At 35.4% G+C, this 11,776-nt stretch overlaps 1 protein-coding gene across 2 annotated transcripts; it reads right to left on the reverse strand.

The window, feature by feature from the left end:
• Positions 1–1,703: 1,703 nt before the first annotated feature.
• Positions 1,704–10,322, reverse strand: map3k7cl (map3k7 C-terminal like). 2 transcript variants are annotated; one of them, XM_027171703.2, is made up of 6 exons: positions 10,073–10,322; positions 9,665–9,782; positions 9,498–9,580; positions 7,635–7,693; positions 5,687–5,802; positions 1,704–3,300 (listed from the first exon to the last, which is right to left on the reverse strand). In XM_027171703.2, exons 3-6 carry the CDS (start codon positions 9,571–9,573, stop codon positions 3,120–3,122), a joined length of 432 nt encoding a protein of 143 aa, XP_027027504.1. In that variant the 5' UTR covers positions 9,574–9,580; positions 9,665–9,782; positions 10,073–10,322; the 3' UTR covers positions 1,704–3,119. The 2 variants fall into 2 exon arrangements, with proteins under 2 accessions (XP_027027504.1, XP_027027503.1); XM_027171702.2 differs by lacking the exon at positions 9,665–9,782 and having other exon boundaries at positions 1,706–3,300; positions 10,073–10,319.
• Between the last annotated feature and the right edge of the window lie 1,454 nt (positions 10,323–11,776).

Below are 11,776 nucleotides of genomic sequence, written 5' to 3' on the forward strand. Positions count from 1 at the left end.
AGAAACCTTGAGAGGAACCAGACTAAAAAGGGGAACCTCATCCTCATTTGGGTGACACTGGAAGTGCGATTATAAATATACTCTAATTCAATATATGGTCTGATAAATGTTGTGTTGAAGAGGAGGTTGTTGTCGTTAAAGACCACATGGAGTTGGCATCTCCTCTTAGTATGTTCGAATACTTCATGAAACAGAGTCTGACTGAAGCTGGTACATCTCTGTACAGTAGATGTCTCAGGATTCTCACATTGTTGGCCTCATCTCAGTGAAGGTCCAAAATCTTCATGACACAGAATACAATTGGTCTAATTTCTGGAATGAGTCTAGCTGCTGTTCATAATATTAGCAAGCACTAGACGATAATGTGCATTTGACCAGATGTACTAGAGCACAAGATTATGGGATGTATTATGTGTATGCCTGACTAAAGAGATAGGTTGTTAATCTACATTTTAACTGGGAAAGTGTGTCTGAGCCTCGAACAATATCAGAAAGTCTATTCCATTTGAATTTGAATTTGGAATTGATCCCTCACAAAAATTTAAGACTAATAAAAAAATGGATTAAAAATCTTGTTAAATCATAATTGTTGAAGTACCCTAGAGTGGTGCTATGTTTCCGTGTAAAAGCATGGACAGTAGTTCTGTTTGTGAATGAGACACAAATGTGAGTGTGAGAAGTGGTCTCGGATGTGCGAAGGAAGACAGATTTCGAGACAGTTGAGTTTCTTGGTATAATGAAGTAATGATGGACAGGAATGGTAATGTATGTGATAACAGGAAGTAACTTGTCTCTTGGACATTCCACAACATAATATCTAACTATAAATATAATCATTGGGAAATAGCTGTGAAATAAGTGGAACAACACACTCCAGATGGTGACATAAATTCTTTTTAAAAAGTGTTGTTCATGATTGTTGATGCGTTGATGTTTTTCTGACAGGAGACATGAATTTAACATTTATAATAGGATTCTTGATAATCAGTTTACCAGTCACAGGGCTTTGCAATGTTTCTCAGGGAAGCAAATTTTCAGTAAAATGCTATGGTATAAACATAATAACACACTCCAGACCATGTGATCATATAAAATAATCCACTTTGGAGTGATATCACACCACATTAGGTTGTGTGTTACATACTGTGAAGTTTTCTGTGGAAGAGCTCCCAGATGTCATGTGTCAGTCTCACTGACATTTCATCCTATGTGTGAGATGAGATGAGTGCTGTGCATCTCATCAACAACGTTCATGTGTGGTAGTGTATTTTTTTGAAAGCATAAATACATTTATGAGAAAACCTACTACTCCTTAGTGTGCTTCAAAGCTACTCTGTGGTCAGTTGGGAATTAAGATGCACTGGGCGATAGTTTCATAGTAGGCAACATACTACAGTCTGCAACTATGTTATTAAAGGATCTGTTTCCATATAGAATTTGACAACAGGAGCTGCTTCATGGGAGATTTAAAAAAAAAAATCTAAAACTACAAAGGAGCATGCAATACAACATGGTCAAAGGCTTGTTGACACATGCTCATGTATCTGTAATGTTCTCCACTGCAAGACTGAGGAACTCTTTTGACCACCTGGCCAAACATACAAACTGACGAGTGACTCTATCTTAGTTTTTCATCTGTCTTTATTTGGTACTACTGGACATTTAAAAAAAAAAAAGCGCAACTAATTTGCGCAACTTTCACCCCAGTGTTCAAATGTATCATGTTTTATGTTCCCTAGCTACTGCTACATCAACTGCCTCTTTCTGAAGCTGTCTGGAGAAGCTGTGTGGGATGTGAGACATCACATTTTAAAGCATTTCTCAATCCTACAATGTGCTGATCTCATTTTTTTAACAATCAGTTCCTTATTATGTAATCACCACAGTGAAGAGTATACAGCTTGCACCAACATATAAAAAGCCATAATATTTACAGACTAAAGAGTAATATGACCATCTTAGTTTATCAGTAACCAAGTACGGAATATCAGACAAATAATGAGCAGACAATAAACAGATAAAACAGACAGAATTACCTTTAAAAAGTATTTATTGATAAGATTGATGTGATCCTTTACAAAACACTTCAGAACCCAGCATGTTCTCCACCAGGGATGTCATATTTATAAAAATATCATAAAATAGAAATGTTGCCTCTTTATCCATTACTTATCACTTTGCGGTGAAAGATATCATAAGAAGTGTGAATTTGAATTAAACATAAAAACACTTTCATTGAGATATTCAGAACACAGATCAATCATTGGATTCAGCACCAGTGTTTGACAAATATATATATATATATATACATATATATACTTATATGTATTAATTGATTTAAATTGTAGTGATTAATGAAAAATTATAGATGTGATTAATTTGACCATAATCATAATGTAATGTGCACATGCATTTTCTGAATTCCTTTATGGTTAACATTTTGTTTGCATGCTTGGAATTTATAGGTTAAATATGATTATAATAAAGTACAATTAAAGAACAAACTGTTGCTCTGTATTTATGTCAAAATTCTGTATATTTGCATAAACTCTATACACAACATACAAACCCCAAACCTGAGCTCATATAGGAGTCCGAATGGATAATCCTCAGGTTTCTAGTGCAGATTATATAACCAGTTGTGTAAATTTTACTAGTGTGAAAGTGTTTTCTTGCTCAGATTGGAATTATCTCAGCACAATTTATTTTTTATTATGCTTTGCAGGACACAGCTGACTGTACCCATTATTAATGGTTATTTTAAACTGTAAATCCAGGTTCCGAATTAAATCCCTTTAGTCACCTTAACAGTTGCCCAGAATTCTAAGATCTGTATTATAAAAAAGTGCTAGAGAGCAATTTTCCCTCGTTAGTTAGTGATACAGCTTGAAACCTGATGTAATTGTCTCAAAGAAAATGCAATCCTTCCTTTTTAATGTACTGACCTCACATAGTATAAAGTTCAACATTTTGAACTGCTGTTGGGGTTAAAACACCTAATGGGATGTTAAACATTGAATGTACAATGTAGCAGACCCCAATGTTGCGGTGTTATGTGGCTCATAATTGAAAAAATCTTGAAACATATTCATACTGACCATTGCACAAAAGGCCAAGGGTCAGGAGGAACCCTGCCTCTTCTGATTGAGTATGCGTAGAGTTGCAAGCTGCTGAGTTCGCTCCGTGTACATGCTGACGAGGGTATGGTTCTCCTCTGTCAAAAGCCGGAACTCTTCCTCCAGTCTAGCGATCTCCAGTGTGACCCTCTCGTCCTCAGCCAGTTCAGCTATCAGCTCTCTTCTGTGGTAAGAACACACGAACATGCACAGAGAACAGGCAAGGAAATCCTTTACTGATGTTTACTTTTAACTTTGTTAACTTTTTTAACATTCAATCAAGTTCATTAATGGAGAAACAACAATCTAGAATCGTGAAAAGTTATCATCTTCTGTGACATTTTCTTGCTAAACAACGTTATTAATGCTATAGCTATTAGCATGGCTCTACCTGAGTAAAATGTTTTAGTATACTGCAGTAAACAAAGTCTTAGCAAGCTATCTTGCATGGCCTGCTAGAAGGAATGAACTGCAGGTCATTTGAAAAAAAAAAAAACATGACAATTTGCTGTTAAATGGCTACATTTAAGTCTTTAGCCTGTTTACTTTAATAATTTAAGGTTAGACCTGCATTGACTTCAGAACCTTAATTGTCCAGTAAGTCAAAAGATAGCTAATGGTAAATATTTCCGTAATGTTTTACTTCTGCTTATTTCATTATCAACCTACTCACAGTCATGCATATGGCCAGCAAACTTTTTGTTTGTTTCTTAACAATTATTAACTTATTAACTTAATTTCATCAGTTAAACACTCAATTTTTAAAGTAGAAGCCTTTATACTTGAGTACAATTTACTGCCTAATGACACATTACCTCAACATTCACTCATTCACTCAAATCTAAATTTTCAATGCTTTTCTTATCTCAGAGTAGAGACTCTGAGGACTCTCTTTATATGTGTGTGTGTGTGTGTGTGTGTGTGTGTGTGTGTGTGTGTGTGTGTGTGTGTGTGTGTGTGTGTGTGTGTGTGTGCGTGTGTGTGTGTGTTGAATCTTTTAAATGCATTCCTACATGGAAGTGTTTGCACAGTGTTTATGTACACGTAGAATCAAAAGAAGGTCAAACAAACACCTAATCTCTAGTATGCTAATCTTACCATATTTATCTACAACAAATCCACTAACATTAGACATAGACCTGTAACACCTACAGTATTCACAGATTTGTACAACGTGAAATGTAATTATCTGTATTGTCTCATGTACTACCACTTCCTGTTTCTACTAAGTGTGATCACATGGCAAGCAGCCAGTGTTGTCAAGTGAAACTGCCAATGTTTGGACCTTTGAACACTGTTTCTAGGGTGGGTAGAATAGACTAGGACTTCCAGAAAATTAACCACAATTTACAGCTTACAATAAAAATGTTTAAAGGATACTCTTAATGTATTTGTGGGTGTAACCATAAGTGTATGAATGGATGTAAGCATAAGACTCATAAATATATGATATGTAAGCAATAATAGACGACAGGGTGTGTACTCAGAGGAAAATAATTCACAACTGGGTGTAACAATTATTCCTCGTATACCACAGAGGTCTGCCAATGATAAATACACAAATTTATTTAATAAATTATAGGTTGTGAGATATTTCTAGTCTATACATTATAGATAAAATATATACACATTCATTCCTGTATGAGCCTCTCTCTCTCTCTCTCTCTCTCTCTCTCTCTCTCTCTCTCTCTCTCTCTCTCTCTCTCTCTCTTTCTCTCTCTCTCTCTAGGAGTTTATGGGACATAAATAAATAATGAAAGAAAGAACCAAATAAATAAATAGCCACTGAAAGTTTCTTGGTTAGTACTAGATCATTTTGATCATCTGGCAAGTCCATTTTAATGATCTGTTACCCTGAAACACCGATAAAACAACAAGTGCATTATTACAAACAACCTCGCAGTGTCCGAGGCATCCTGCTATAGTAAAAGTAATCAACATCTGACATCAAATTTGAGAATTAAACAATGCTTATAACATGTTTCACTGTATCATATCAATATTTAAAACTTATTGTAATTTAAAACTTGTGGAAAGCTCACATATTTGCTTTACAAGATATCCCAAAGATTTCACTGGAGACAGAAGAAGAAGCTATTGCTGTTGATATATTGCTTTTTCCAGTTTTGTTTTGAAAAAAGGAATTCATAAAATAGTTGTACACTTACATGGAAAAAAATCATTTGAATGTAAAGAAATCATGCCTGTTTGCTACAGACAAACCAAGCCATTTTCGAAAAACACAAGTGTTGCATGCCACAATACAGTATGTAAGAGGCTGTCATGATTACACAGGCCTATTTTTACCCAGCACAGCATGACATGTAAGGAAATCCCTCTTGTCAGTCAAAATGGAATGTGTCCTAAGGAAGAGCACCACATAAACCATGTTGCATCACAGTAAGGAATCTTTGAAATAAACTTTAAAAGAATCCAAACTTGTTCTGGTCCTTGTTCCCTTATGAAACTTATAACGATTCAGATTTTTCCATGTATGTACCCACAAATGTGTTATAAAGCTTTCTTAGTACACTGGCAGGGTTTTCCCTGCTCTCAGACTTTATACTTACTTTCTGTCTTCCAGCAGAGCGATTTCTGTTTTAACCTGGTGAAACTCTTTCGCCATTCTGCAATGGTCTCTGTAGACTTGGACAGACTCCTTTAGAGACTGACATGGCAACACTGGCTGTAAAAATGAAGAGGACACAAGACCAACACACATATGAAATATATAAAATGTGACATAAAAATAAGCAATTACACAGATTGTATCAATACTGATGTCAAAAGAGCTCACAGAAAGTGAGTTAGCTGAAACTAGGTTCTGTGGTTTCTGTTCCATGTTTGGACTTTTTTATTTGAATAGCTGTCCACAAAACTAGTTCTGAAGTCTGGGGTGTCTATGGAACAAAAATCCCCTCAGAAAGTATCACTTTCCGTGATATCAACCAGTTTATCTCTTACAGATCCAACCACATTATGTAGGAAACTGCTGGTAAAAAATTTTTGGCTTCATCTCAAGCAGGACTTCTGCTTTCACAATGACTCATAGCCAACTCCTCTAAAATATCACTTCAACTTCTGCAACTTCATCAAGTGCCATGGAAAACTCACAGCATATTTATTTAAGTAATAAACAATTATTAAAATTGTATGTAAACTTGTAAACTCCCTTACTAGTTAAATATATATAATAAAGCTCTGATTGTGAGAACTCGCTCTTTTAGGGGATCAGATATTATTGCAGATCTGACTGTACATGTGTCACGGTAGAGTTCTTCCAACTGTATGTGTTTACAGAGAAAATAATTAAATAAGTTAGATGGCATATTCATGATACACTACAAACAAATACATTCATCCTGTTTCTTTTTTTTTAGAATCCCATTTGATGTTGTCTGGATGTCTACTTCCTCCTTTTCCAGCTTTCAGTCACTTTGTTTGTGTTTAGTTTGTTCTCAATGCTGTAGTTAGCATGTATCTGATGTGTAACATTGTTTTTGACATCTGATTACGTGATTGCTGGCTCTGTGTAAGAATGTATTTATGTATTTACAGTATCTATGTATGTATGTATGTATGTATGTATGTTGTATGTATTCATTTAATAATTTTATTTAATTCTTTCTTTAATTTATTCATTTATTTATCTGACCTTTGCTATACATTTGCTAAAATCCTATTAGAGAATTTTTACTGACATTTTGGAAAATAATCTACACCACCATCATCAATACATCAGTTAGGTATTATCATTTGGAAGAATGCTCATCACTTTGGCACACCTACTAACTATGCTAAGGTGCAACGAAGCTGGTAGCATGTGGGGGTCCAACACCGTAATATCACACTTTATGTTAGTTTTAATTTTATTAATTTGTCACCTGTGTGTATATTTAAATTGTTCCTGTATTGTACAGGAATTTCAAGCAGAAGTGTTATGTAATAGCAGTCACTGCTTAATAACAATTTAATAGCATGTCATGGTCAGTTTTAAATACAGGTCCTTTGTGAACTACAGGCATTTTAGTACATACATTTAGACTAAAGTATATTGTACAATAAAGCAACTAACCAACATCAGGAGGGTTAGTTGCTTTATTGTACAATATACTTTAGTCTAAATGTATTTACTAAAATTAGTTTCTAATATGACTCAATGTTAATAACTAACAATATTCTATTATTAGTAGAATAAGTAGAATAGTAGAATGGTGTGATAATATTCTATTATTAGTAGTAATTTAAGGTTAGTGTGAAGGTGAAGGTGAGAAACCCTGTTGTGTAGGCAGGTTTTCATGAACTTAAAATATACAAACACATACTGCTGCCCTCTTGTGTTCAAACTGTGGTATAATAATTGTATTGCAATGTTGGTTCAGCTTTCTTATTCTTAAACCATTCTCTTTACTGACTCACTGATTATTTATGATATCAAATCAATCGAAAAACATTGATAAACCAAATATTTGATTTATAATAATATATCACTTTCTTCATATAATTACTCAGTCTTACCTGCAAGCGTTGCTCAAGGTCAGGGAAAGATGGGAATCGATCCTCTGCATTGGTCAGCTCTGTATTAATAAAAACAATCAGTTTAGCATCTCTGGTGCATTGAGGAAGTAAGAAAGGATGGAAAGTATCAGTTGCTGGTAAGGGTTGCAGTGGGTCCAGGGAACACTGGATACTAAAAAGTAATAATACACCCTTGATGAGACAGCAGTCTATCACAGGGCACCATGAACACCGTGAACACACACATTAACACACTCATTCACACCTAGGAGCAATTTATCATGAACAGGTCACATAGATTTTTTTAAGGTGGAAAGAATCTTGAGAACCAGAGGTAGTATGTGCAAAATATCAAATGGACATTAACACAACCTCAGGATCAAATCACAGGCTTTGGAACTGCAAGGCATTATCGCTACAGTTATTGGTTTAAAATCTAATTTCTTAAATGGTAATGACTCTAATTTTGTCTGGTGGCTGGATACCATTTTAGAAACATACTAAATGCCAGAGGTGCTTCTGTATGTCCTCCTCTGCCCTATCCCACAAACAGAGCATACACAGAGGCTCCTGGTTACATATTTCATAGTTTAAGTAATTAAATCATTACTAATTATAAAATTAAGTGCCTAACCAACAACAGAGGTTCTTCAGTTTGGCTATGTTTATAGAAACCACAGGCCTGTTTTTCTATCACTGCAAAGGGAACATCGGTCAACACCTGTTAGTCTGGTCCACATGAACTAAAGCTTTGGTGGACAGATTAGTTCTAACTATCTCCTGGATACCTGACAATGAGCTGTCTTTAACGAGGGTCATGACAGACGAGTTGTCTACACTAGCTGCTATCATCCAAGCTATGTCCATACGTAGCCAGGGTACACATGTCGGGAATCCTCTGATGCAACCAGCTAAAAATGGGGTGTGGTTACACATTGACCATGAAACTAATTATAAGCAAGATATACACAAGCAGAATTAGCCACTTGTTTGAATCACAAGCAGATATTGCATTTCAACTCAATTAAAACACTGTAGGGATGAGGTAATTCCCAACGTAGAAGATCCAGTCTCTAGCACTTGTCACTCCATAATAATAGAAATATTTATAGGCTTTTTAGGTTTTGCAAACATACCAGGCTTCTGTTCCAATAAAGATTAACAAACTCTTAGACTCGGACAGAAGACAAAGCCTTTGTATATCTTCAGATTCTTTAAAAAGGAAAAATTAAGTAAAACAACCAGCAGTAAAATCCAGTCTGACATATGTATGTATGTCCAGTATGCTGATCAATAAGATCAAAGAGAACTAACAACCTATGCGGCAAAGAACTAGATGTGCTTCATCATCTCTGTGTTTACACGACAGTCTTTAAACACAAGACTAAGTGACTAAGATGTCGGGCAGCAATGGAGGATGAAGTGTTAGGCACCTTTAAATATAGGCCAGTGTTATAAAAGCAAATGAGTGAATCACACAGCAGTGAGGTATTAAAGAGGAAATTTGATGCTGCAGCTGCCATCCAAACATTCGTCTGAATTGCTGTAAAACACTTTGACAGCAGGGACCAGATAAGCTTTGTGTCTAGGTAGATATTTTATTTGTAAGATGCCAGCAATAGATCGAAATAGAGAGCGCACCTGTTTTACTGTAAAGAATGGCAAAAGTTAAAAAGGATCCGGCACGAGAAGGGCTTTGTATTAGCTTTTGTGGGTTGCTGTTTTGGTGTGAGGCATGCAGTGTATGCCATTATAGCCAAGGGGGAGGTGGTTGAGAGGACAATGCCTTTTTTAAAGCAAACAGTAGTAACACCTCACCTTAAGTAACACCTTCAAACATAGAACCCAAGCAAGCAAACATACCTGAGGACTCATCGAGACTGAAGGAGATTTGAACTTCAGGTTTGTCTGTGTTGATTCGTCTTGCTGAGGTAATCATTTATTCCCTGTGGAAGGGAAACATGTATGACAGGATAGGGGGCATAAAGCGAGTTTCCTTTAATACACAGCTGTAATGTGAGATCATTCACCTCTCGGGGCAATGACTGGATTTCATCATGTGCCCAAAGCTGCACCGGGGATTAAACAATTAGGGGTAGAGCCCCTCCGAGCCAGAGGGTGAGGTCACACGTCTCCACTTTCTTTGCACTGACCAAAGCATTTTCTATCATTTAATCCATGTGCATTTATGAATGGAATTCTAAACTATTAAACGAGACTTTATTATCTGTCATTACTCAAGCCATATAATGAACAGAAACATGTTGTTTCCACAGTTAAACAAAATCAAAGCAGTTGCAAAGGGGAAATTTTGCAACATAAAATTCAGTAAACTTTGAGTAAAGATAAATACATCTTTAGAATGCTGTGGGTCCAGCTAAAAGTATCACGGCTATGATACTTTTACACAGTACACATATAGATAAATTAGAACTTACCTGGCAACAAAAGCTTACTTCTGAGAAAGTCCTTAAACTTCAAGAGATTCAAGAGTGACTCCTTCCACAGAAAGAGCGTGCAGGACGTGTTCGAGCTTTCCACAGTGAGCTAGTCATACAATCATCTGGGCCAGTTAATAAGGGCCAGGGAGAAGAAGACTGTTTTCATAAGAATCATCTCGGCTACTCGTCAGAAACATGGCAGAGAGAGAGAGAGAGAGAGAGAGAGAGAGAGAGAGAGAGAGAGAGAGAGAGAGAGAGAGAGACAGTGTGTGTGTATGTGTGTGTGTGTGTGTGTGTGTGTGTGTGTGTGTGTATCTGCCCACTAGGACTACAGATACACCCCCTACACCAGTGCCAGTTAAAAGGCTCGGACGCATGACTTTAGGCAAGAAAAATGTCCTTTGTTCATATCAGTGCTGAGTAACACACACTCTCCTGATGCCACTGTTTTGAAATGAAGCTGTTTTACAGGATTAAGATAATTATGTCTACTCCTACCTCTTTCTTTCTTTCTTTCTTTCACTGTACATTTTTTTTATAATAAAAATTCCTCGGGATTGGATTTCATGGTACCATGATTCATTATAGTATATGATGTTTATATTGTATAAGTATATAAATAAATATTACATTTTTATTAATTATTTATTAATTACTTAATACATATTATTACTAATTTGTGCCACAAAGGTCATTCAAAATAACAATAAGTTTATTAGGTGAATATTTTTAGCTCTGTGAAAAAAATAAGAAAAATGGGTAACAATATCCTATATGAATGTTTTATATACAATTTTATTTTATTGCAACATTATGGTAGTTTAGGCTTTCCATATATTGTGTTTTTATATTATATTATGTTTAATCTACTGCTACTACTACTATTACCACTAATAACAACAACAACAACAACAACAACAATAATAATAATAATAATAATAATAATAATAATAATAAGAATAAGAATAAGAATAAGAATAATAAGAATAATAATAAGAATAATAAAACATTTCTTGTAAATTTTTGTCACCAAAAGAGAAGTTAGACAGAAACTATGTGAGAAATTGCAACTAGAGTTTAAACTACAGTGTAATTGTATTGTTGACCTGGTATTATATCTGAATTAAAGAGGTTCACTTAACATATGTTATGGTTTGGTTGTATTTTAGGCTTTGTAGCTGTTGTTATAGTTACCTACACTCTTTGACAAAAGTCTTGTCGCCTATCCAAGTTGTAGGAACAACAAATAATAACTTGACTTCTAGTTGATCGTTTGGAATCAGAAGTGGCTTATATGAAAGGCAAAGGCCTCTAGATTATGCTTATTTTACAAAAATAAAATCTTATGCCTTGATTTTTAATTATTTAATTAGGACAGAAAGGTCAGACTTTGCTAAGACAATAGTCTTGTCAATTAACAGAAATAATGTACAGTACAGAACATAAAGTCATGGTGCAGTGGAAAAAGAATTAATATTGTGTATGACTCCCATGAGCTTTGAGGACTGCATCCATACGTCTCGGCAATGACTCAAATAATTTATTAATAAAGTCATCTGGAATGGCAAAGAAAGCATTCTTGAAGGACTCCCAGAGTTAATTAAGATTCTTTGGTTTCATCAGCAATGCCTCCTCCTTCCTACCCCAGACATGCACAGTAATGTTCATGTCTGGTGACTGGGCTGGCCAATCCTGGAGCAC

This window comes from Tachysurus fulvidraco, chromosome 20 (genome assembly GCF_022655615.1).
Source record: "Tachysurus fulvidraco isolate hzauxx_2018 chromosome 20, HZAU_PFXX_2.0, whole genome shotgun sequence".
In the NCBI taxonomy this organism is placed as follows: domain Eukaryota; kingdom Metazoa; phylum Chordata; class Actinopteri; order Siluriformes; family Bagridae; genus Tachysurus; species Tachysurus fulvidraco.

Excerpts from the sequence above, each read along its gene's own strand:
- map3k7cl (XM_027171703.2), bottom strand. The coding sequence starts at position 9,573 with ATGATTACCTCAGCAAGACGAATCAACACAGACAAACCTGAAGTTCAA. Across the intron at positions 7,694-9,497 it reads CAGTCTCGATGAGTCCTCAG|AGCTGACCAATGCAGAGGAT; the intron begins GTATGTTTGCTT and ends TTATTAATACAG. Across the intron at positions 5,803-7,634 it reads ACCTTGAGCAACGCTTGCAG|CCAGTGTTGCCATGTCAGTC; the intron begins GTAAGACTGAGT and ends TCATTTTTACAG.